We start from the raw sequence: 26823 nt of genomic DNA, 5'->3' as shown, positions 1-26823 counted from the left end.
TCAAAACAGAGTGACTAGGCAAAGGTGATCTCAGAACTGGTGAGACCTGGGTTTCCATCTTGGACCACCGTCTCTGAGCAACAATCTCTGATTCTATCTCCAGAATGGGAACACAAGAGCATGTGTCCCTGATTTACACAAAGGGCGGTGAACAATGTACAGAAAATGTGTATTGTTGTGTCTGGCATGCAAGAGCTTTGAATAAGTGACAGCTGTTATTATTAGTAAAAAATGGGGTACTTGATTCAAAATTAGAGGCAGATCCAGGGTGCAACAGAACCTATTTCCCTTTCAGACGACTATTAGATAAGCCAAGTCCATCTGTTCCTTTGAGATCTGAATCTAAGTTAAACCAAGATGTTGTATGGAGATGAAAACCAGCAGGATAGTTCTGTGGCTGTCCCATGAGCTCACTCAGACCTCCCCAGGTCACTCCAGAGGATCTGGAATTGCATGGTTGAGGCACATGGATGGCCCTTGGCTCCACCTTCTGAGACTACTCTTGCCTGGGGACGGCAGCTGCAGTAGCAACCACCACGAGCCGCCAGGTAGAAGCTGTTTTAAGCCATTGGTGTTTCATGCTTTGTGAGGGAGATGTATATGTTGCTATCACTCCTATAACAGGTGAAGGAAATGAGACCTAAAGGTAGAAGATCTTGGATTTGGACCAGGGAAACAGAATCCTCTAGTTATGTGTTAATTTTGAGTATTTGTCTGTGTACAAGTTTGAAGGTATGTGCATGTGTGTGCATTTCTTCATGTACATACATGTTCATGTACATGTGTGCATGCTTGTAGGGGATACATGTGTGTGCAGATGCACATGCATGAACATGTATGTGAAAGCATGGTATCATTCCTATGACGCCATCTATCTTGCTGTTTGAGACAAGCTCCTTCACTGATGTAGGAGCTGTCTGGCCAGTGAGCCCCAGCAAGCTGCCCACCTCCATCCAGATCCCCAGCGCTAGGATGAAAGTGCACACCACCATGCCTGGCTTTTTACCCGGGCTTTATTAATAAGCTCAGCTCCTCATGCTTGTGTGGCAAGCACTTTACAGACAGTGCTGTCTCCTGTGCCCATGTGCACAGTCCCCACTGCTTGTGTCCTCTCAAAAGCCAGCAGAGAGGAAGGCCTTCTGCCTTCCTGGTCCCGTTAGCCAGTGAATGAGGATGGACATACCTTTCCTCCAAGGTTTCTCTGAGACAGATGATTCCAGCTCTCCACGTGGCTCCTATAGGGGCTTGCTCAGCCCAGCACATCGGGCTCAGCACAGCACAACCAGCCTATCTGCCTGAAGGACTACATGCGTGTCTGCCTCATGCATTATGCAGGAGCGGGATCTCTCCCAACCCCGACCCTAGAGCCCGTGCAGAGCCAGTTCTCAACAAGAACTAGCTAAAAGGACGTGATGCTGGCTCCCTTCACACTCTCAGTCTATGTGTGATACATCAAAATACAGTTGAATCCATCAACTGGGTTATAGGGGTCTTGGAGAAAAATGTGCCCTCTTGACATCAGCCAGTGTAATGACAGCCACACTTCCGTCATTTATGCATGTAACTTTTCACTTCTTCACAACAGCTCTGCTTTAGAAAGACAGAACTGCAGCTGCAGAGTAAACAAACCACACAGTGACCTTGCGTCTCTTTGTTTCCTACCTCTCTGTGAGGGCCTTACGGTCTTACCCTTCCCCAGGTGACAACTCGAGAACAGGTAAGGCTTTGGTGAGTCCGACCTTTAGGGGAGATCTCCTCCTGTGGGACTTGTGCTGACTGGGAACTGTTTTCTGAGGTAGAGCTTGGTGTGGGCAACAGGGAGAAGCCAAGGAAACAACCGCCTGCCTGCCTCCTGTGACATAGCACCGGTCACCAAGGGGGGTTCTCCAGGGGGAGGGCTTGAGCATAGCATCTGTACAAAGCAGCCTCGCTGCTGTGCGGTGAGGTATAACTCCCTGATTGGAAAGCTAGACCCTTCCTCCCCAGTAGGTCCCCCTGAGGTGATGACAGACTCCAGTCTCAGGAACATTGTCTATGCTGGCTTCTCATTTCTCATTCCCTCTGTACTCTCGGTGTTGGCACCCCTGCAGGCGCTTGGGGTGCTCCAGGCTCCTCAGTCTTTTCGGCCCTTGTCTTAGCGTTAAGTCTTGTCCATCTGCTTTAGCACAGTGGCTCGAGGAAACCAATAGACCTCTCCTGCCTGTCCTTCTTGACCCAGATTGGCTTCTGAGTCTGCAAGACTGTGCATTGGGAGTGGCAGAGGGAAGGGGCGGGGCGGGGCGGGGCATGTGGGGTGAGCCTTATCTTTCTTTCCCAGGCTCTGCCAAGCAGCAGCTGCAGCAGCAGCAGCAGCAGCAGCAGCGGCTCTCTGGTTACCTTTGTGGTCTGGCACTGGGACAGGAATGTGACTTTAGCAAAGGGATCTGAAAGTCCATTGCTGTCAGCTGCGATGAGGCCCCGGGCTTGGTACATGTGTGCTCTCAGCTGAAAGACATGCTGGGCTGTGGGGAAATTGTAGAAAGTGCAAATGTTAATAGGCTTTTAGGATTGGTATGTGTTTATGTGTGTCTGCCAGTGACAGGTGGCTGTGTACCCCAGACAGACAACAGTGAGACCAGCCCTGTCCTCCTCCGAGGCCAGGTGAAAGTGCGGAGACAGGGGAGAGGCGCTAGTGCCAAGTACTTTAGAAACACCCCGCACATTGCCATGTTGTGTTTCTTAATCATCATCACAACAACCATGTGAAATATGTAACTATCTCCCCACAAATAGATGAAGAAAATGACCCCAAAATGGATGGAACAACTTTCCAAATGTGCAAATCCCAGATTTTTCTTCTGCCTAATTCTAAAATCCACCTTTCCCCCACTAAAATGTCATATTTTCGCAAGTTTAAACAAGCAGTATGATTCATTAGGAATGTCTTGTTTAGCAGTGTGTGTGTGTGTGTGTGTGTGTACAGGGGCTCATGTGTATGAGCACACATGCATATGCAGGCTCAAACACCGGTGTATAAGGCTGCTTCACAAATAGCTTTTACTTCAATAAACTCAATAGACATAGGGAACTGTCCATTCACCCTGTCTTCTACTTTGCTAGCCAATGACATTTTGTGTGCTTACTTTGTAGAGTTTCGGTCTTGATCTCTAAGGCACTGTAGATAGTATGGAACTAAGGCAGTCCCTGTCCTTGGGAGCTCCCTGAGAAAAGACCAGAGATGGGAAGAGAAGCCAGATCTCATGGGTGGGGTGTGTGGCTGAAGGCCTGTGAGGGATCTGACCAAAGGGCCTGGGAGACAAAGAGCAGGAGTGAGCCCAGGTTGTATAGACGGAAGACAAAGAGAGAGGTTTGGTGAGGTCAGCATTCAGTAGAGAACGGCAGTTCAGCTGGTCATGGACCTCACCACCCCTGGCTCTTCAAGCTCACCTCTTGTTTTCACATTCCCCTATCCCCTTTGCCTGTTGACCCACCCATTTCTACATCTCTGAAAAGGATGATGTTAGTACAGCCCATGTCTTTGTGTTGGCGTGGGGACTTCTATGAAGGAACCCCTGTGGACCTATTGAAATAGCTCTGCTTACTTAAATGAAGAACACAAACACCCTATGTGTGTTCCCTCACCCAAGCTTCATCAAACCCCCTCCTCCAGCAACTTCTAGGCATATGCCACACATGCTCACACACGAACTTGAACACAGCCATCTGTAAAATAAAGGCTAATAACTCTCCATGAGGCTGTTCTAGGAGGCTACGGGCTGAGGGCAGTGCCTGCTACTGGGAAGTTGCATGAAGATGCTGGCATGCTGTTCCTGTTGAGTGTTATAGTGTTGCCCATGGAGCAGCTGGAAGCAACCTGGGACTCATCACAGTGGGATAGGAGAAATGTCAGGCAGCTCGCATAAGCAATTAGAAGTAGCGTGTTAGAAGTGTACATAGCAAAACAGCAGGATCTCAAGGGTCTAATATATGGTGGGGAAGAGAAAAGCAGAATAACATGAAATCATAACAAGTTGTTCCTGTGAAGTAAGATTAGACCCTCTCAAGAGAACAGTTCAGAGTCACCAAAGCGCATTCGAGTACAAGGGAGCTAATTCTAGGGCAGTGGCCCTGTCCTTTGAGCAGAGACTTTCAAGGTGGCAGCACAGGATGGGCAGGGATGCAAGCCTTAAGTGGCTGTAGCAAGTATATAAGATTAGTCAATGTTTAAAAATCAGTCATGTCAGGTCATTTGGAAGAAGAACTGTTGACTACTTTGTGTGGGAGTAATGGTCAGAAACAGTAGAAGGCACATGACCTCAGAACCTTGGAGATGCACATGGAGCATTAGAAAGTACAACAGGCCGTGTGTGTGTGTGTGTGTGTGTGTGTGTGTGTGTGTGTGTAGGAACAGACAATCAGAGGATAAAATTGTGGGTCAAGTTCTCAATGGACAGAAGAGATGTAAGGGCTGGATGCAAGCAGACAACAGTGCCCCCTGTAGGTGAAAGTTTGAAGGGCCAGATCAGCACACACTGGAGAGGGATTCAAATGAGGTATGGGAAAGACTGCTGCCCTAGGTAGATGGTGGCAAACAACTCTGACAGAGAAGGTGTGGAGGGACAGGGAAGGCAGGATGTCAAAGGTAATTCCTTAATTGACTGTTATGAGACCTGAACATTTCTCTCTCTCCCTACCCCATGCCGCTGTCTGGCTTACATGAGAACCAGCGTGGAGCCTAAGAATGTAGCAACCTTTTCAATCCCCAAGCTAATCCTGCAGCCAATTAGGAAGCCCAAGCTGCCCACATTGCCCAATTAAGTCCACACCAGTTCTTCCAGGGCAAGGCTCTGCAAACTCCAGGCAAGCCAGTGGAACGAGAGAAGTAATTCTTGGAGGCGCAGTTCTACAGCCCTCCGTGTCTCCATAGACACCAATTAACTCTGATGTTGACAGGCTGGGCTCTGCTGACAGGAACGTCCCTTAAGATGACAGCTGTAAACAAAGCAGTGCTCAGCAGATGCTACAGGTACACGCCGCCAACAGGAGTCAGCTGGGAGACAGCCATGTGTTACTACGGAGTTCAGCAGATTTCTCAGTCCAACTTGGGATGGTCTCGTTCCTTGAGAGAATGCACACCAACTGCCCTTGAGATGTCTAACCCGGAGATTTTAGCAGTCCTTCCAACTGAGGCTACGTAAGCAGCTAAGCAGCGCATTACACAACTCCAGGGGGTGCCATTTTCTTAGCCTACATTTCCGGGTTTCTTTAGAAACCTTGAATCTTACTAAGTACTGTTCCTCAGAGTAGTCTAGCCTAATTCCTCACACCATGGGGCCCCATCTCCTGCCCCCTGTGGTTATTAAAGCCACACCTGCACGTCCCACTTGAAGCTAGGATCCCCTCTTGCTCCTCTCTACATCCCCTGCCAGGTTTTCCACCATGCCTTCCATATATAGACGCAAGGTAATTATTTGCTGAATGGCTCTCCTCTGGAGCATAAAATTCACCAGTCGGTGTGGAAGGCAGCCAACGCCACCAATGTCAGTGCTCAGCAGAAGGTCATTAGGTAACCATGAAAAGGACAAGCTACACAGCATCTCAAAGCTCCGGAAAGGCCTCTCCTTTGGGTTGTGAGTGGCTGCAACGGTGAACATGTCTGGAGCTTTGCATCTGCGTAGATATTTGTATCTACAGAAACAGGAGCTAACTTGATGTGGGTGTTATTTGCCCAAAGATAAAAAAGCTCTCAGTGGTTTAATGGAAAGCAGATAAGAAAGTTGTGTTTGGAAATGGTTTTCTCAACCCTTCAGCCGATGAGTGATCTCGTGCAATTTCTGGGTGTCTCAGAAATGTACTCTCCCCCTCTGTGAACTAAAGAATTCCCAGAACGAGATCTTATGTGTCGCATATGCGACACAATGCTTGGCACTGAGGGCTATGTATTTTCTCCCAACATTGCACACCGACTGCAGACTCTGTGAGCTGAGCCACTGTACACACATCTCCAGAACCCCATCTTCTCTCACTATGGCCCTGCTTAGGATACTGTGGCAGTCAAGATCAGCTGATACCAAAAGGCTGTTGTGCAACAGAGGAGGTGTTGAGTGTGTGTTGTTCTGCATTGTCCCCAGTTTTGGCTCAACTCAAAACTCAGCTTCTGTAGACATGAAGGTGAAGCTGAGCAGCTAAGAAAAGCACAAAAGTTAAAGTGTTTTGAAAACAGAGCAGAATGCAAATGTGATGTATTAATATTCATGACGCAATTAAAATGTTACTGAAATGTAAACACGATACTGATGAAAGTCACCGTATGAATTTAAATAATTCCATAAAATAAGCTGTCTTCCTATAAAGAAGCAGCCATGCCAGGAACTGGGCTAGAAAAACATAAGCGACTTCACCAATACCAGTGGCACTGGGTCACCAAAGGGGTATGTACGCTGTTCAAACCTCAATGCTGTATAAAAAGGAAAAAAATAATCACCTTAATTTCATGAGTCATACCACCACAAAAAACTTTCTGCTTAAAACGCAAACTCATTTTTATGGCTGCCCAGCATGTTTGAAGAAATTCACCTCTCTCTCTCTCCTCACAGAAATGCATAAAAAAGTTTAGATGTAATATTTCTAAATGAAACCTTGCTTTCTGTTTGGAAGAGAGGACACTTGGCAATTGTCCTGAAAAAAGGCAAGGGAACTGGTCCCAACTAAAACACAAATTCACGGATGCTGTCCCCACCGCTGTTTACCCGAAAGCCCATCAGAGCTGCCTCCCGCCTGTCTTTGCTCTGTGGGCACACCATACCTTGGTATAGCAGGGCCGATGGGGGGTGGTGGGTGCCCGATGACTTGGGAGGCATTTCTGCTTCATAGCCCACTGGCAAGTTATCCAAAATAGTATTGGAGTATCTAGTGGAGCCCAGCCACAGATATATGTCAACTTTTGCCTGTACGGTCCAGCCGGGCGGCCGTTTCCCAGGAAGCTGGGGGAGAGAAAAAGGAAGACTCTTTTATCACCAGAAAGCAAACATGGACCCTATTCTGAGAAAGTGGATCCTTTCTGGATATATATCTCAAGGTTTGTACAGAGGGTCACCCCCTGCCCCAGGGCTCTGTCTACATCACACAATTGAAAGAAATGGTCCCAGTTGTCACATTACAGAATTCCTGAGGACAACCTTGGTCTGGAGGCCCGAAGCTTAAGCACGAATTCTGATAACCACTGCCAGGTCCTGGATCATGTAGGCCTAACACACACATGTGCTCATTGTCTGTTTCACAGATGAGGACAGTGTCTCTGTTCCCTTACTCTATAACTCACACACCCATGACTAGAGCCGAGGATTGGCGATTCCAATTGTAGACTATTGGCTCTGAGTCTACAGCTTGCCTCTTCTTCAAGCTCTTCAGTTCGCCTTGCCTTCCTAGATACTGGGGTTGCAGCCTGAGTTTCTGCCCCTTCACTTCATTCAGGACTGCCTCTCCTGCTCCTCTGTCCCATGCTCTGTGTGAGGGAAAGCCCTGCCTGCTCTCCCAGGCCCTTTTGCCTGGCACACATTTTTCAGATCCCTCATCCTCCTTAGGCACTGTGGCTTTAAGCTCCCTACGCTCTCTGCTTCCTCTCCATGTGGGGGCCTCACATGTAATATTGTGTGTGTGTGTGTCTGTGTGTGTGTGTGTGTGTCTGTGTGTGTGTCTGTCTCTGTGTGTGTGTATCTGTGTGTGTATGTGCATGCCTGTGCACAAATGTATTTGTGGGAGTTTCTATACCCCAAGACCACAAGGATAAAAATTGACGTATTGAACATGCTTCTTTTGTTTCCTAGTCACCGGGGTTTGGGATCTCTCTGTCCCTACCCAGTCCCAGTACCAGCCCTGGCTGTATTCAGGGCTTCTGACAAGAGCTGATGACACTTAAGACATGGCTACTTCTCTATCTTCTATTGACTCTTCTAAGTGTCTCTTCTGGCAGGTTTTAGAGTTGCCTCTCAATAACTCTCCTTTCTCCACACTGAGTTCTTTCCATGGAAGATCAGAAACTCCTATTACCACAAGCCAGAACTCGTTCAGACAACTTCCCGAGCACCCATGGAGAGGCTTTGACTTCAAATTGAGCACAGCTGTTTGCCTTTGTAGCTTGCTCTGATGGTTTCGAAAGCAGATTCGGAACAACTCAATCAACCAACCACTGCATGTGCCGCTGGGCTTCAGCCAATGGACCAGAGCCAGGGAGCATCGGATGCTGAGGGCCAGGGACACAGGTTCTCCAAGTGCTGAGCTCTGGACACTGGCACTCACTGGAGTGATGAATGGGTAGTTTTTATTATTGACTTGATTGGGTTAATAAACAGCTAATGGATTAGTGAGATACACCTTTGGGCTGTCTGCGAGTGTTTACACAGGATTCAGTGGAGGGAGAGAGGGTAAGGCACACTCTGAATGTGTGCTTCACCATCTTATGAGCTGGAATCCCAGAGATAGAAAAGGGATGACGCGTGGGCTAAGCAGAAGCATCCATCTCTCTTCTTCCTGACTGTGGACAGACTCCACCATGCCTCCCCAGCTGGCTGTGGCAGACCGTGTGGCTTCAAACCGTGAGGCAGAACGAGCCCTCCTTCCCTTTCATGTTGTTTCTGGTCAGGTATTTGATTACAGACACACGAGCAGTAGATAATACCAGTGATGGACAAGAAAAATCTCAGGCAGCAGTTCTCAACCTGTGGGCCACGACCCCTTTGGGGGCCACATGTCAGATATCCTGCATATCAGATATTTACATTACAACTAGCAAAATTACAACCATGAAGTAGCAAAACAACCTTATGGTTGGGGGTCAGCACGACATGAGGGACCGTATCAAAGGGTCACAGCATTAGGAAGGTTGAGAGTCACTGGTCAAGGGAAGGAAAGGGGCATCCATTGTTCAAGCTCACAGCTTGCTGTGCTCAGCTACTGTTTCTCCTGCTGCACATTAAGCCATAGATGAGGTTTATTATGGAATACAGTTATAACTCTTCCACTTTACTATTAGCTATTGTCATAAACCTCTAATTTGTAAATGAAACCCTATTATAGGTATTCACAGGAAAAAATACTATGTATACTGCAATTGCAATTGAATGCTAGGCCCCCACTGGGTGTCTTGAAACACACCCCCAGTGGATAGGAGGGCACTACCACACATAGCTGAGTCCCTTAGTCAGTACCTTAGAGTAAGATCAACCAAGAGCATCCCAGAAGGAGGAAGGAACACAAACATAGATCGGGTAGTGGAAGCTCATATTCAGTGAGCATTTATGCAGTTCCAAGAACGATCCAGAGAGCTTTCTGACCAGAAGAGCTCACAGTGAGAGGGGCGGGTGAAGTTCAAGGGTGCACTTGATTGGTATGTGGAGGAGTGGGGATTTAATCTTTAGAAAGAAGGGCGCTGTTATGTATTCAGCTAATAAATAAATAAATAAAACAAACCCACTCCGCTTTGAATCAAGGTAAGTACTCTGCAACCTGTAATTTAAAAAATTGTAATAAGAGACATAATCTCCCTTCATCATTTCCCTGATGATTTGAAAACTTGTTCAAGCAAATAAATGTTTATTGAGAAGGCCAAGGATCTAATTTGGTACTTGATTGTATATTGTTTGATTCATATCTGGAAGGCCCTGGGTTTGATTGACAGCATGGGATGAAAGATAGGGTGGGAGGGAGAGAGGGAGGAGAAGCGGAATGGAAGGAAAGAGAGCAGGGATGAGTCTGGGTCAGCCGAGGGTTATTTTGTTAGGGTGACAGCATTTCTTCTGCTATTTGTAGCCATCCCAGGACTTCGGTTCACAAAGGCAAGGGGTTTTGTCTGGTGCATCACAGTGATGTTTCCAAGGCTTTAAAAAAAATTGCTTGGGACCAGAAGAATGTTGCAAACATTTGTTTAATAAATATGGTGATTCCCAAGAATGAAGATGCTTGGTACTCATTGAGAACCTACGCCAGTCTAGGCCCTGATTGAGAACTTACGCTGGTCTAGGCCTTGGACCAGTGTTTCTTCTTGTAGAATACTCTATCTTCAGCATGATGTACTAGGCCGCTCTTTTGTTCAGTCTCACAATAGTTCTGCAACCCTTCCAATAAGTGTATTTTAGAAAGAAAGAAGATGAGTTTCAGGTAAATAGACGCACCATTATCTAACGTCACAGAGCAAGAGGGGATTAGAACCAAGGAACACTCAGCTCTGAGCAGAGGCCCACTCTGATCCTCACAATTGCTGTGTGTGTCTGTGCACCTACATAGAGGCAGCATCTGGTGGATTTTTACTCTGTAGTTCCAGGGTGGAATGTGAGCTTCTACATGTTTTTCTGTTGGTGCTAAGCCTACAGACCTTAGTTTTAGGTATTTAAATTATATGGCTCACAATATACTATGTTACATTCCACCCTTAAAATTTATTTTAAAAGTTCCTTTTTCTTTAATGAAAAACAATAGAAAACATCATTCCTTCTACTGCTAGTGAAGAAACTATGAGTGTTTGTGCATGTGTGTGTGTGTACATGTGTGTATGTGCTTATGCATGTGTGTGTGAATGTGTGTTTGTGAGTGTGCTTGTGTGTATATGGGCATGTTTGTAAGTGTGAATGTGTGTGTGTGTGTGTGTGTGTGTGTGTGTGTGTGTGTGTGTGTGTGTGTGTTTGTGTGTGTGTGTGTGTGTGAATTTATAGTGAGAACCAAAAAATCAACTCACACATCCAGGTTTGATTTATTCAACCCTTTGAGACCAGAATGGAGAGCAGATAAAAACAAACAAACAAACAAACAGCCAAGAATGAAGAGGTACATAAACAGCTCTGATAGCCGACATCAAATTCTGCAGGAGATGTAATGCTCAAATCTTAGCCTTCCCTATGCCTCATCTACCTCCTCCTCCCAAAATGAACCTAACAGATAGAAGGTCTGTTAAAGTCCCTGGTAGAGTTTGGAAGTCAAATGTCCTTCCTGGACACAGCCAGTGGCACTGTTTGGGGAGGCTATAGAACCTTGGGTCTGTAGTCTAGCAGAAGGGTCTTTGAAGATGATCTCTCTTGTTTTGGCCCGTTGTCTCTGATTCTTGGCCTGTACACACAAGAAGCCTCTAGCAAAAGCTCTTGTTGCCACAGACCCAGGCTAGTGACCATTCCTTCACCCACCCCACCATGAAGACCTGTGTCACCTCACCTGTGAGTCAAAGCACATCCTTTATGCCCTGAGATGCTTCTGCAAGGCACATTCTGACAGGGCAACAGGCAGAGTGACTAATTCAATTGTACACAGATACTCTGGGGCAATAAATAACAAATATGATTTTCAAAACTGTGGGTGATTCTTGGCTGTAGATCTAGCTGTCATTTTCTGATCCGTGGGCACCGGGAAAGTCTATGACTTTCCAGCGTGACAACCACAACCTCCTACAGGTCTTTGAATGTTTAGGGGGTGCATACCCAGCAGACAGCTGTGCCACAGAATCAACTTTGAAGAATTTCTGGCGTAGAGAAAATCTACAGTCTGTGCTTCTTATTTCCACTTCTGAATTCTCCACTAGGAACTCATCATGAGACTGGGCCTTCTCCTATCGTCTTGGCTTTTTTATTTTTCAGACTTACGGTTTCAGAAAGGAGTGGGGGTGGGGTAGAGAATAAAAGGAAGTGGCAGGTGAGAGGGAGTTGAAATGGGAGTTGACAGTCAGAACAAGAAGGGAAACAGAACCGGTCTTGCTGAATCACGCTTTCCAGAAGCTTGCTCCCTCCCCGGGTGGTGACTGAATTCAAGGAGACTGAGTGATCATCCAGGGCAGTCACAGTGGCAACAGGAAAATGCAGATAAAGAAAGCCATAAACACATTGATAAAGATAACGCGCATGCTGGATACCTGTGGAAAAGCATTTCTCCGATCTAGCGGTACCTTTTCCCTAGCTTGATTTGACAGCAGCTCTTTGTTCTAATTTTGTACGGTGCCAGGATACACCAAAATATTTAGCAGAGAGTAACTTCATACCACTCTCTAGTATTTTTAGCACAGGCCCTCCGGAAACGATTTGCTATTTTTAAGACAAACCTTTCTAGTTTCTGTAGCACTCTTTGAATGGAGAAGGTAAAAGAAAGTCTCTGATATTTGGGATGAATGACTTAGGTTATATATATATATATATATATATATATATATATATATATATATATATATATATTGACTTTTTTCACTTATAGTTTCATAGGAGCAGATGTTTAAGAATTATTTTACAGACAGGACAGAAAGAAATAAGCAAAGTCACTGTGTTAGTTCCTTCTCTCGCCAATGTGCCAAATTCCCAGCAAAGGCAACTTCAAGAAAGGATTCATTTTGGCTCATGGTTTAAGGGAGCCTACCATCAACCATGGTGTGGGGGAAGTTTAGGGGTGGGGAAGTGTGGGGGTGGGGGGAGGGAGTGAGGACAAAGTGGCTGTCTATCAGGTCCACAGGAAGAAGGCAGAGGCAGATGAATGCCGGTGGTTGCTTGCCTCTTTTCCTGTCCTTCCCTCTTATTCAGTCTGAGACCCCAGGCCAAGGGATGATGCCACACATTCTCAGGGTGGGTCTCCCCATATCGGTTAAGGGTTTCTGGAAGCACACTCATGGTTAGACCCGGACTGTGCCCCAAGGTCAATTCTAAATCCAGTCAGATTAAGCCCCACAGCCACAAACAACTGAAGAGGGCTCTGCAGGGGATAGCAAGTTCTCAGAGGTGCTGGACCCACAGTTTCTTAAACACTGGTATTTACTGACTGATGATGGCGTAAGGCACAAATATGTGTTCTTTGCTTGAGTTTATTCACTTAATCCTCACAGGCATATCCATGTAGTGGAGGAAAAATAGAATAAACTTCTTCAAACGTATGAAAAATATTAAGCAGTCTCACCAAGATCACACAGCCGGTAAATATTTGCCCAGAACTCTGTTATGGATTGAATAATGTTCCTCCCAGAGTCATCTGTTTTAGATCTTAATCTTCAGTCATCAGATTGCTACCCTATTTGGAAGTGGAGTCACTGCAGATGTAATTAGTCAAATGACTAGACTGAAATAGGATGGTCCCTAAATTTAATATGACGTGCTCTTATCAAAAGAACACGTCCTTTCTTCTTCTACCTCCTTCCTTCCCTCCTCCTCTCCATCCCTCCCTCCCTTTCTTCCTCCCTCCTCCTTCCTTCTTGCCTTCCTTCCTCCTTTCTTTTCCGCACTGTGGCTTGATCCTAGAGCCTTGCATGTGTTAGGCAAGCTCATTACCAGTGAACTACATCTCTCTCTCTCTCTCTCTCTCTCTCTCTCTCTCTCTCTCTCTTCCTTTCTTTCTTTCTTTTTTTAAGAAAAAATTAAGTCAGTATCTCACTAAGTTGTTCATACTGGACTTGAACTCCATCTGTGGCCCAGGCTGATCTTGAAATGCCTCAGATTCCCAAGTATTTCCAATTAAAGATCTGTACAACCAGGGCAGGCTTGAGATTTTTAAACATATTAACTGCATGGATGAATGGAGTTCATCTAACAATATATGTTAACTCCTATGAAAGATGCTTTGGGAAAATCATATGGGGAAAAAAGTGACAGGAGGAACCAATAGGGATAATTTCCAGTCTCACTAATAATCGAAGGAGTAAAAATCTGAGCTAGCAGGTTGGTCATTCAGATTGAAAAAAATATGAAGACATAATAATTGGAATGCTAGAAGAAACCACTCAATTGGAATTTAGATCAAGAAGCCTACGGTCTCCTAGCTGCCCTCTGTTTTTGAAAAACACTGGAAAGGTTTCCAGACATGAACACACTCTAAAAATTCTAAGCCACTCGGGATAAAAAGAAATGGGTCTCCTTTTGGTCTCAGGCAGACTTACCTTGAGAAAGTGGGTTTTGATCTTCCCACAATGCTTGCCCATCTGCTCCTCTATGGGAGAGTAAAGCAGGTCTTTGGCAGCAATTCTGGCGTATGCTACTCTCTTGTTGTTGCTGAGCATCCAAATGAAGACGTCTGGGATCGTGTGCTGTGGCTGGATTGGGGAAGGACACGGTGGCATAGATTGGTAGTTAGTAGATGTACCTCTAGGGCTTACCTATCCCCACAGAACCCTTAGTCTGCATTAAACAATGTAGGCGTTTAATCATCTGTACAAATAAGCCAGTGAAGTGCTTCTCCCTTAAGAAGACAGCATCTTAGTTGTGAGGTAGGAAGACATGGGTTTGCCTGAGCTTGCTGGGCCTGTGTTGGCGTATCTTTGGTGGCCTTGCATGATATGCCAAGTGAATGCTTTTCTACAGATTTCTGTTGATATTCCAATGATAGATATTGACTTAGCTTCAAAGGGTTAGATTTCTTCAGAACCATGTATCATTCCAGAAAGTTCTTTTTTTTTTTAAGTGCACTCATACCTTTGAATCATACCCCAGTCATTTTTAGGAAAGAGAAAACAAATCTAGAGGACCTGTGCCCAAGAGCCGACTTCCATTTCAGCCATTTGGAACAACTCTATGAAATTTTAGAGAAATTTAGAAATTGAGCTATTCCGTAAGGAAATGCAGGTGTCCCTGTGGACTGTTTCGTTATTTTGCGTTTGAAATGTACTGAACCAATATAACCATCAAAATAGGAGGCAGAGCGCTTTTATCTGGAGGTGGATGCTCTGCGCTGCTCTCTCTCCCCTCTCATTTGGATTTGGTACTGAAAGGAGCATCCATCCCTTCTATCTGGTATGAAACCAAAGGTAATGGATAGTCTTCCAGGCACAGGGCTTGTTGGTGACAGACAGGAAGCCCCAATGCCTGCCTCGAACCTTCCATAGTCTCAATGAAATCCTCATGTCTACTGTTGAACATTACCAGTCTCGCTACTTAATAGACTTCCAGAGAACAAATAATATAGGAGAGAATCACCACACTCAAGAGCCAATGGAGCAGTAAACCCATGCGCCTCTCCAACACCATCCCCCACAAACGTGGTGGAGGAAGTCTGTCCACACCTGTAGGATTCAAGAAAGAATCCGTATTTGACAGAAGTGAGTATGATGCCTTTTAAAGATCATTTTTAGAAGACACCAGAAAACCTTCCTCACAACTATCCTTAAAATAGATACTGTTTAATCTTTATTGAACATGAGTTTAAATTCTCTTATGCTTGAAAACCCCTCGAGGTTCCCACCATCAACATGCTTGCTTGGACAGTTCTTGTGATAGGGGACATGCGTTTTACTCTGTTGAACACTCTGACTTTATGAGAAATCAACAATCTATATTTGGCTTGATTTTAAATTTTTCTCCTTCCATCCCCAAGCAAATGCTCGCCCTCTCTGGGAAACTTTCTTTCTTCTCTTCCCAATGAGCTTCGCCTGTAGCGTTGATTACCTCATCCACAAGAAAGTGGATTTTCTCCACAAAGTTCTGAGCTTCTCGGATCATCTCATCAAGAGAGAGCTTCTTCTTCTGTTGCCGAATGACCCCTTCAGCCTCGTCGGCCATTGCCTTCTAAAAAAGGACAAGAATTGTGGTGTAGATCTTTCCGGAAGTCTAGGCAACAGACCCTGCCTTGCGCTGGATCGTCCTGAGGTGTTTGCAAGTCCCACACTAAGGCACTACTCTCTGGACTGGCTTTGGGTCTGACATCGTGCACATTGACTATTGAACAGAAATGACAAAGGAGTTCGATTCACTCATCTCACCCTCTCTGGAAAGCTTTCTTCCCCATATCCTCAGTGAGCTTTGCCTGTAGAGTTGATTACCGAGTCCACAAGAAATCTACCACAGTAAAGACAGTAGGTACCATCTCTGCCTTGGTAGATAGATGAGATGTTTGAGACCTAGGAAGTGCAGAAGCGTGTCCAGACCATGTGACTATGAGACAGTCGCTGAACTAAGCTCCCTGGTGCTTAATAAGAACTCTAATAACAACAGCTAAGCTGTGTTGAGTTATTACTCTATGCCTGCAATTTTCTTTCATTACTCTTCGTAGTGACCTTCTGAGGTGGGTACCAAGATTTCCATTTTAAGGTGAAAAAAAAAAAAAAGCCACACAGCTCCTGGGCCCGATCTCCAGATCAGTCCAGAATGTATGTCCCTTTCTCAACTTAGAACTATGAAGGATGCTTCCAGCCAAAGGTGCCATCTGAGAAACATCTGCGTTAAATGCCAAACACCATCATTTTATAACCCAGACATGGTGGTACACCTCTGTAACTCCAGCACCTGGGAGGGAGGCCATCCTCAACTACATAAAGAAAGTTTGAGCTCAGCCTGGGCTACATGAGACCATGCCAAGAAAGGAAGGATTAGAGGATGTCCTTCCCAGTGAGGCATATGGGATGGGGAGGAAATCTGAGAGTAGGAGAGAGGACTAGTTAAAGCCAGATGTCAACTTTGAGATGCCTTCATGCTTCTGCCTTTGGGAGATGTGGGATCAGCCTTGTGTTAGGTATTGTAAGACATGGAGGGACATGGAGGAGGAGGGCACAGGGAGGGACAGAGGAAGGGAGGAAAGAAGCAAAGGCAATACTTACTTTTACTCATTCATTCCACCTATACTTACAGGATTTGTTTAAAAATAAAAACAGTCTTTACAGTACCTTCTAAGGCCCTGTGAGCTGGCTGTGCTTTTCTATCTGTCTCATAGCGTTCTCTCCTCTCCCACTGTGCCCCAGACTCATGGCTCCTCAAGAGATCCTGGGGCATGCCAAGGCTGCTCTACCCTAAGGCTATAACACACAGATCTTATTGCACAAATGTTCTTTCTAGACTTCATGTAGCTTCGGTTTAAACGTCGCCACGGAATTATAGGTTGTCAAATATTTTCCTGTTCTCTGTGGGTTTGGCGAGTTTCCCTTCATAATCACAACCTAAGATTATTTTTATGTCTGTGTCGTTTGCCTGCCTGCATTCTGTCTTCTCCTGTCCAATCTGCAGTTGGACAGGGGGTTCCTGCCTTGTCCTTATCCTGAACAACCATTGTGACATACGGTACCTCCTGGGCACACAGAGGGTAGTAAGTAAGTTCAGAATGAATAAGCAAGGCCATTTATGGATTCCTCAGGGACAAACACTAAGAACTTTCAGCTTTGTGTTCCTAGCACTTTGTCTGTGCCCAACATATAAGAAGCCTTCTGGTAATGCTGACCAAAAGAATGAATACCTGCTGTCTGCCAGGTACCGAGAACACAGCTGTACACTATGGTTCTTTTGACAGTTTTGTGAAATGAAAGCAATATATACAAATAAATGTATAAAGCCTCATGAGATCAGACACGGGGGAAGCCAAGCTTCCCGGAGGATCTCAATCTGACCTGACCCATATGGAATCCATCAGTCAGTAATTAAACAAATGACAGCCCTGACAGAGGGAGCAGTCACATGTGCAGATATACAAGCAGCAAGCGTCCAGCTGGTCAGAACACAATTCCAGAGTGAGGGCACACTGCAGGACAAGGCCACAATGCTAGGTCATACACTGTTTGCTCTGCATGCCGTGCAAAGGGAATCCAGACTTTATTAACATCGACAAACTTCAGTGATTTGCTAAGAACAAGTAATCACCTTGCATTTTGTTTTAAAAGCCATTTTGATTCTTGAATGGAAGATAAGCTAGAGGAAGTCTACTGCAAAGTCTATACCAGAGGTTCTCAGGGGCTCGAGTAGTGAAGTAAGTTCTGGAATGCTTAAGGGGGAGAATCAACAGGATCTAGGGTTGCACGGATGGTTTAAAATGAGGGATTAAAAAGTCACCATTGATCACAGGCTTGTGGTTGAATCAGTAAGTACAGCTGGGTATCCCAATACAGGAAGGAGAAGAAAGTTGGGAAAGGTGTAGATCGGTAGAAGATACTGAGTGGGAAGTGTTCCAAGACATCTGGTTTCCTTTAGGAGGCAAGAGATACTGCCCTAGAGACAAGAGACGTGAGACTAAGATGGTGACGTTTTATTGGCAACTCAATTAAATACCTTGGGCATTGATGAATCACAGCTTTGAGTAAGTACGTGGGGGGGTTTCTAAGGAGGAGAGAAGAGCTAAGCCTGAATGGCTGGGCTGGTCACTGTCATCTGCTGAGAAACCTAATCTGAATAAAAGGGAGGAAGCCCACCGAACATTGTCATCCTTCTCTCTGCTTCATGATCTATGAGATGGGAAGTGCCTCAGCTACACACTCCCTCAGCCATGCACACCACCACCCCTGTCCTGCCATGACTGAGCATTAACCTTTCAAAGCCCAGCCGGAATAAACCCTTTCACTGTGGTGAGAAGAGTAACAAATACAAGGCACTATAAAGACACTGATGTTGTGGACTTGGTCCAGCCAGAGTTGGTAGGCAAGAAGCAGGCAGAGCTCTGCCGAGAATATGCAATGGAGTCAAGGCATAGGCAGCATAGTCAACTAGAGGACCAGAGGGAGGACCAAGCAGGAAGACCTGGAGGATGATGGAAGCCAGCTTCCGTGAACATCCTAGGGGACAGGCAATAAATATTCTAGAAAGAAAGATGAAGGAAGGGTTTAGCTTTAGCCTCTGGACTTGGATTAGTTAGGGTTTTAAAAAAATTGATCTTTCTGAATCCTGATCATATCTTTTAATCCCCCTGACACAAGTCAAATATTAAGAGATTTCTATTAATAGAATTATCACAGCGTTGCCCAAATGTCCCTTGTGTGTTATTGGTGGGACTTTACAGTCAGATATTTCAGGGTCTGTCTGACTTGGGCTGGCATTTTTCAGCCATCACTCATTCCACAAGGACTGAGCATCTGTAAGGTATCTTTAAGCATCTACAAACACCGTGCTAGTAGGCAGGGCACAGAGGGGCATCAGTAGCCACCTGTCCTCCAGAAGTCTGGCAACCCTTAACCCGGATTTTCAGTGGGGAGAGAGGAGAAAATTGTTACTTCTTTTAGCTTCTTGTTTGTGGGACAGACATCAAGGTGAAAGAATCTAGCAGCCTAGCCTTGAAAGGAAAATGTGTGTGCATGGTTTATCTGCATGTGTAATGACGGCTGGGGCCAGAAGAGGGCAGCAAATCTTCCGGATCTGACAGTTGTGAGCCTCCATGTGCTAAGACTCAAACCCAGGTCCTCTGGAAGAGCATCTATTTTTCCTAAATGCCCAGCTTTAGCAAAGTGCAAATTTCGGAAGAAATCAACAAGGGCAGGGGACTCCATGTGAATAAGAAGTTGAGCTCCTGGACTTGTAGCTCATCACCATGAATCTCCAAGAGATGAGTTCCTAGCCAACACACATTCTCTTCCACTGCTGTTTCTACCTCACAGAAAAATATGTCCTTTAAACCTTGTCCTTGTCTGCCCTGCGACCTATGCGGCATCTGTGAGGTTTATTTTTAAATCACATGCTTTAGCTGTGTTCAAAATATAAATAGGTTTGCACATACCAGCTCTTGCCAGCAGAGCGTGAGTCGTTTCTTATCTAATGCAGTTTGGTTCAGCGTCTTTGGCTTCTTTTCTGCTTCAGAGATAAAAACTCTGAAAGAGAAGATCCGTTTTGCAGCTTGCTTAGTGAAAATCCATTTGTGTGATTCCAGAGATTTGGAGAAAAAAAAATCTACTCTCTGTCGCACAATGAAAAGTTGGTAGATCCACAAAACCCAGGTTTTTAAATTTAGGTTCAAACAATGGTGTGCTAATTGTTTCTAACTAAGAAAAAAATTGAAAATGATACCCAGGCCCTGCATTAGTTTGAGATTTTCGAATTCTACTTCATACAAACTCATTGTAACTGCTATCAAAGTTCACTACAAATTTGCATGAAATAATACAGTCTTACATATTTAAGACACACCAATGCTTTTCTGAAATGTTACATATAGAGCAGATCTTTTAGAATCAAGACTGAGATATGTCCCCACCTTCTTGAAGAGTAACATTTTTGGAGATGAAATTTCAAATGTGTTTAAAAAGGAAAATAACAATGGCTATGAATAAAATTCAAGAAGAAATATAAATGAACATATTATCTTTACTGATGATTTAAATGATATTACAATTAATGAGACTTCACTTATAAAAGTAATGTTATCCACAATTAGTGGTGGTAAGGGGGAGTATAGAAAGTGTGGGCTATTGTAGAAATAACTGGTTATTTATTGTTTACAAATACTTGATAGAACTGATGTATGTTTTAACACGTGCATAGTTGGATTAAAAAATTACGGTAGAGTTCTTGTCCTTTGGAAATAGTGGAATGATCTTTTAAGAATATATTTATAGAGTATTTGCCATGGTGTTAGAATAAATGGAATAATGAACTATTGTTTAAGATACATTATGATATATCCATGTGTGAAGTTGCCTGGGATATATTACAAATGTAGGAGCAACTGCTGGGCAAATATCTGCAGCCATTTGGAAGAAACGATGTATTTTATGAGTGTGTATGTAAGGATATGTGTCTGCAAAGGCAGGGAAAACTAGTCCAGGAGGAAAAATTTAACCTCTTTTCTCTGAAAGTAGGAATATACAGAAAACTGAAAATATATCCATAACAGGACTGTGAATATGGAATCTAGATGCACATATTATACAATAAGCGTGTGGTCCTTGTGTGGTGAAACAATTACAAAGGAAATTTACAAAGGAGAATCTAGGATGGGAGACTCCACCCAGGCTCTGCCTGGTACCTTTTGGAAACCTTGTCACACTCTCTTTGGGGATCCTCTTAAAACTGCATTTCCTGTTCCTTTTTATAAAGAGTAAGATGGTCATATTTTGCGTTGGGAGTACTCTTGTTGCATCCCTGTGATTACTAAAAGTACAGGGAATTCCATCCCACTCTCTGGGATGGACCAGCCCAAGTAGACATGTTAGCTGCCTAGAGTCTCTCCTATCACACAGAGACTAATGGAAATACATTTTTTCTGCATCAGAATTGGGGTGAGTGATGCAATGTTTGCCTTCATTCATTCCCACCTCACAGACCCAGCCTACCCTCTGGCTGTGGGCAGCCGGGTCACCTCTACATGATGAATGGCTTGCCCTTGTTGTAGAGGTGGTCTCAGAAGACCAACTGCTTGTCGAAGAAAGGTTCAAGCAGCGAGAATTCCAATCTGACCTCCCTCGGGCCCAGCCTGCTTTCTCAGACCCGAAGTTCCTGGCTAGAAAACTACCGTTTTGATGACGGACACATGCGGGTGTCCTTTCAGTTGACTGAAAACTTGAAGAAAAGGAGGGACAGTTAATTATCACCCTCAAGACCTCCCGGAATATGGAAGTTATTGAGCTGTTACTTGCTTGCCGATACTTTGCCACATGAGGTGTGAGATTATGACGCTTTTAAAAGGTGTTTCAAGGGAATTGTCACTGGCCCTTGGTTCACATCAGGACTCATGCTTAATATTGCTTTGTGCTGAAAAGATGTAAGCAGATGAAGATAGCACAAGTGACATATTTATTTCTTTGCTTACATGCATATATATATAAATACATGCATATGTATATATACATACATATATACATGCATACATACACACACATGTATATGTGTATGTGTATATGTATATGTATATATGTATATATGTACACACATGTAGCAGAATATTGGGTATTCCTACTGCCTGTCTACTGGGTTTTACCTTTGATATAATTTAATCTCCACTCACTTTTTAGTAAGTCTATTTTAGCAAATTCTTATTTTTGCTTGTCTTGACTGAGTTAGTTTCAGGATGGTCCAAGTTGCTCCCATGGGGGCAAGCTGCCTCCAAAGGCCCCAGAGAGCCCTACCTTCCATTTATCCTGCTACAGGATCCCCTTGCTGTTAATGTGACTTGGTGTTAATGCTATGAGGATTTTTTCCCCCTTGTTCCATGTGTATCTGAGCAGTGGGTGTGTCCCGTTTTGGCTTCCCCCTCCCCTTGGCTTCTTAGTTGTTTTAAGAGTGTTGCTAACTGATAGAGCACTGTGACGAGCTCATCCGATGCACATGAGCGTAGCTGATTTCTCAAGGTCACTAAAAGCTGAGTTCCTCGGAGCGCATCTCTGATGACGTCACCCACCTGCTTTGCGTGATGAAGTCACGGAGTGCAGTCTTCATCTTCTCTTCTGGCGCCTCCTGGGAAACCTTGACCAGTTCCCTCACTTCTTCTATGCCTTCTTCCTGAAGACAAACCACAGAGCCATGGGACTTGTATAGACACCATTGATTGTCACATCCCAGAAACAACAGCTGGCTATCTTAGTCTCTGTGGTTTTGGAGACCGGAAGTGCCCCTTTACCTTGGTGAACTTGGCCTGGAAACACAGCTGCGGCGTTCCCACTTTGATCCCTCCTTTCCGTAGGACCAGATGCGCATCCTCACCCACATTACTCGCAGTCATTGTGCCCCAGATCCGTTCCTATCTACCTAAGCATCATTTTTTGTCACTCACCTTGAGGAAAACCTAATATTGTGAGAAATATTTCATAATCTTAAATTTTATATGTAATTATTAAGTAACTTCAAAATCAATATTTAAGTCAATTTTATAGAGTAATAGAATCCTACTGACACTAAATACATACTTGCTCTTCTGAGTATGTCAGGTTTGGGGACAGGGAATGGGGCAGGTTGACTGCAGCAGTGACTATTGATATACATAATAATTTTACATTTCTCTTTGGGTCTAAATTCTAGGATTCTACTCAGAGAAAAATGGGGTCTAAGGGGAATTGCTCATATTCCCACTGCTCTGCTAGAATTTACAAAAGCTGCATTTCCTATCACCTGCCAAAATCCAGTGCCTGCTGACTCAATCTCCAGTATCTGAGGAACAGGCATCACAATGGAGTAAGGATTCAGGCTCTGGCTTGGGCTACCTGGGTTCTAATCTCCGGTGCCACTTACTAGTGAACTAATCTCATTATGCAGTCTCCTCATTTATAAAACTGGAAACTAATGGGAACTGTCTACACTGCCATCATAAGGGAATAAATAAACTTAGTCATGGAGGCCACGAAGGCCTATTGACACTGACCACTCTTCTAATTCCTTGCTCTCTTAGTGATGAACTAAAACTACTCTGTCTGAAGAAGAAACAAGACTAGACTTACAAAGCCCAGGGCCTCCACATTTTGTGAGCCGGCTACGCCTCTCAAGTTATCTTCAGAGTCTAGTTACGCAATTCCTAGAATCCCACAGCAGGAGGCATTGTTTTGCTTTACAGAAGCCAAGTTATGGAACAAAAATGAGGGAGGTAGAATTCTGTCCTTAGTGTAGGCTCTAGAGGAATAGGAAGTTAAGACAAGAGTCATCTGGTGGGACCTGTGGACTGCCAGTAAAGGACTAGGGGATGTCCATCCCAGTGAGGCATATGGGATGGGGAGGAAATCTGAGAGTAGGAGAGAGGACTAGTTAAAGCCAGATGTCAACTCTGAGATGCCTTCATGCTCCTGCCTTTGGGAGATGTTGGATCAGCCTCGTGTTAGGTATTGTAAGACTAAACGGCAGATTTGGTTAGTTTGGATTCTGATTTGGGTAGTTTGATTTGAATTCCAGGGGTTTTACAAAACATTCTCATTCCTCTGGGTCCACATGGTAGAAGCTTTGAAATGCAGTAGTCCCCAATTCAGTGTTACTTAACCTGAGGTCAAGACCCTGGTTGAATAAAAAGGCATATCTTTGTCCCCAGTTTCCCATTCTATCTATGAAGCCACCTACCAAGAGGTCAGCCATTTTTTCCAGCATGTTGGACCAGTGCAGTCTGAATGTCTGGTCTCCCCAGGAACTGATGAAGGAGACACAGGGCTTCTTGGCACCAAAGGGCAAATAGTTGTAATTTCTGTAAAAGGTACATTGGGTGCAGAAGTCAGTAGATAAGGAGTGGTTTTCAAGGAATTCCGATTTGTTCACGTTTCATGTGTTCTGTAGGGCTGCAGAAGAGAGGGTATGATAAAACTACTAATCCCATCCTTAGTCTATAATTGGAGACCTGTGAACAGTGAACGCCGGTTATGTGGTTACCATGGAAATGATTAAGAGTTACCAATAAATCAAGATGGCGACACACATCTGATTCTAGCACTTGAAATGAGAGGCAGGAGGAGAATTCAAAGCCATCCTCAGCAACAAAGTAAATTCAAGGACAGCCTGGGCTGCATTTGAAACTCTCAAAATAAAACCAACCAAACAAACAAAAGGAGTTCCCCCCAGACATAGGACAAAGTTTTAAAATTACCATTAGTGTGTAGAGTATGTTGGAAAAAAACCTTCCTCAATGAAGACTTAAGTTGATAAAGAAAAAAGAGCAAGATTCCTTTTTAAATATGTGCATTCTGAGCACATTGTATTGACCTGCTGGTATAACAGATGAGAGTAAAATTTTTTGGAGAAAAGTAAATTATATGACCAATGGGGATAAAGGCATATATACCAATCTAAATCAGTACTTGGTAGCTTGATACCATTCTTTTATCCGTTTGTCCACTCATCCATTCAATACTTATTCTTACCAGGCACTGGTGCCTTGTTTGGCTAGGAAGGACTAAGAGGTATAGCCAAGCAGCAAAGATGTGGAGCCCCCAGGAATGTGGTGGTGGTGTGTGTGTGTGTGCATGTGTGTATATGTGTGTGTATATGTATGTGCTATGGGTCTGTGTGTGCATGTCTGTATATGCTATGGGTCTGTGTGTGCATGTGTGTATATGTATATGCTATGGGTCTGTGTGTGCATGTGGGTATCTGTGTGTGTGTATGTGCATGTGTATATGTGTCTGTGCATGTGTGTGTATGTGTATTTGAACACATGGTCACCAGATACCTGCACTGTTTAGGAAGGTTGGAGACCTTTTGGGAGGCAGAACCTCACTGAAGGAAGTGGTCACTGGATTTATTGCTTGACTCCCTTCCTGTCCTCTCTCTCTCCTACCTGACAGTAAACATGATGCGACCAGCTTCCAATCCTGCTTCATCATGGTGGACTGTATCTCCACGAAATATAAGGGGAAATAAACCTTGTGCCTCTAGTTGCTTTTATCAGGTATTTTTCTCTTAGTAACAAGACATACAAGGCCAGAATTAAGGACACAAAAAATACCTAAGATTTATACTGGCCAGAACTTGTCACTTACTGGCTTTGGACAGGAAGGAAAAGTAGACCTGGGGCTGGAGAGATAGCTCAGCAGTTATGAGGGTGTACCACTATACAGAGAACCAGAGCTCTATTCCAAGCATCCCTGTGGGGTGACTCACAGCCATCACTCCTGCTACAGGGGATCTGACACACTATCCTGGATTCAGCAGGCACACTCACGCATGAACATAGCTCCCCCACCCCCACTCCCACCCCCACATATGCATATAACTTAAAATAAAAGAAATCTTTAAAATATGGAAGAAAACAACTGACAATCTCCAACAGTGGGTTGGAAGACTGGGAGTGGAGGGATCTGTCTAGAGGTGGCAAGCTGGGAAACAAATGAGTCTGGTGACAAGCTGCCCAGATGGGGACATCTAATCTGCCCGATCTGGAAAGAGGAGCAGTGGCCAAGGAGACAGACTGGGAAGTCAGTTCCTAGGGAAATGTCTGGACTGCTTTAACCTGACACTTGTGGAAATAGTTTTCTCTCAGGTCTAACAGAGCATCATGGCTGCTCTGCCTTTAGATGAATTCCCTGGGCGTGTCTCTGGGGGGGGGGGGGGCTAAGGACTTACTAGAGTGGTAGTTACAATGCTTTTCCTGTTTGCAGCTGGTTCCAGCACTGAGATGAATTTGTGTTTCTTATCTTACTGAAAGCTGGATGAAACCGTCCCAGGAATTGGCAAAAATTGTCACCCAGCAGAAACTTTGCTCTCACCTGCCCTGTCTCCTCCTACCTGTTCCCGTCTGTCACCAGAGGCTTCTCTGGGTGAGTGGTGGAGGCCATGGAAATGGCACTGTCCTGGGCCACATCTTTTTCTCCTTCGTGCAGCAAAGGAAGGACGTCCTCTTCAGTCAGCTCAGTCGATTTTTTCTTACTTCCATGATGAGACCCTCCATCAATCAGGTTCCCAAAGTTACCTTCAGAGACAAGAGCAATGGGCTGAATGTCAGTGAGTGGGATCAGTCAGCTTAGCATACCCCACATTCTCTCACAGCAAGGAGCTAGGATCAGTCAGCTTGGCATACCCACACCCTCTCACAGCAAGGAGCTAAGATCTCAAGATAAAGACAGAAAGAACAACCCATGGAGAACAAGAAAACTGATTGACAAAGTCAAGAATTCTTATTTTCCTGTTCATAAAACGTACACAAGTTGCAAGTCAACAAAGATGGTTAAGGAAAAAAAATCCTCTGAAGGTTTTAATTTTATTAATTTATTTTTAATTTTATTTATAGCCATTTTTTTTTACCTATTTTAATTTTATCACATTATTTTGTGTGGGTACATATATCTATGAGTAAGTGTGGCAGTCGGAGGACAACATGCAGGTGCTGGGATCTCTCCTTCCACCTGTGCATCCCAAAGACCAAAGTCAGGTGATCGGGCTTAGCAGCAAAATACTTTGGCTTTCTGAGTTATCCCCGCTTTTAACAGCTTAGTGTATACCGCCTACCAAAATTCGCCATGGAGACTTGATAAATTATCATTCTGGATGTGTCATTTGGTAATCAGATTTTATTTCCACACACACACACAAAATATTAGGAACCTTCTCAAAACTGCTTCTTCTCTAAGAGAAGTGTGAGTACCCAAAGATGATATCATGTTTTTAAAGGGTGAGTGGGTGTTGGAGAGAGAGGAGGAGTGGGGGAGGGGAAATGTTTTCATGTAAGAGAAGGTCTCTCCAGTAAGAGAAGGTCTCTCCAGCAGGCACAGGGACAGATCACTGCTCCAGCTGGCCTCCTAGAGCTGAAAGGAGG

The 26823-nt window shown here is 44.5% G+C and overlaps 1 protein-coding gene and 1 long non-coding RNA gene across 4 annotated transcripts in view; one reads left to right on the top strand and one right to left on the bottom strand.

The window, feature by feature from the left end:
- The window catches only part of Fer1l6 (fer-1-like 6 (C. elegans)), a 155040-nt gene that overhangs the window by 67736 nt on the left and 60481 nt on the right, over nt 1-26823 (bottom strand). For 2 of the 3 annotated variants that reach the window (NM_001370912.1, XM_006521609.3), the window contains 8 exons: nt 25797-25980; nt 23643-23763; nt 22003-22103; nt 19387-19477; nt 15369-15488; nt 13868-14020; nt 6785-6962; nt 2377-2501 (listed from right to left, as the gene is read on the bottom strand). In NM_001370912.1, the coding sequence (NP_001357841.1) occupies nt 2377-2501; nt 6785-6962; nt 13868-14020; nt 15369-15488; nt 19387-19477; nt 22003-22103; nt 23643-23763; nt 25797-25980 (1073 nt within the window). Of the gene's footprint in view, nt 1-1183; nt 2219-2376; nt 2502-6784; nt 6963-13867; nt 14021-15368; nt 15489-19386; nt 19478-22002; nt 22104-23642; nt 23764-25796; nt 25981-26823 lie in introns of those variants that run through there. The other variant, XM_006521610.4, reaches the window with a different exon arrangement.
- Nucleotides 297-8349, top strand: Gm36451. Its single transcript, XR_384120.4, has 3 exons — nt 297-548; nt 1586-1717; nt 8116-8349. It is a non-coding gene; the product is annotated as a predicted gene, 36451 (long non-coding RNA).

The sequence above is a fragment of the Mus musculus genome, chromosome 15 (assembly GCF_000001635.26).
Source record: "Mus musculus strain C57BL/6J chromosome 15, GRCm38.p6 C57BL/6J".
NCBI classification, from domain to species: domain Eukaryota; kingdom Metazoa; phylum Chordata; class Mammalia; order Rodentia; family Muridae; genus Mus; species Mus musculus.
Note: the sequence above shows the minus strand (reverse complement) of the source record. Positions and strands in the feature narration are given on the sequence as shown.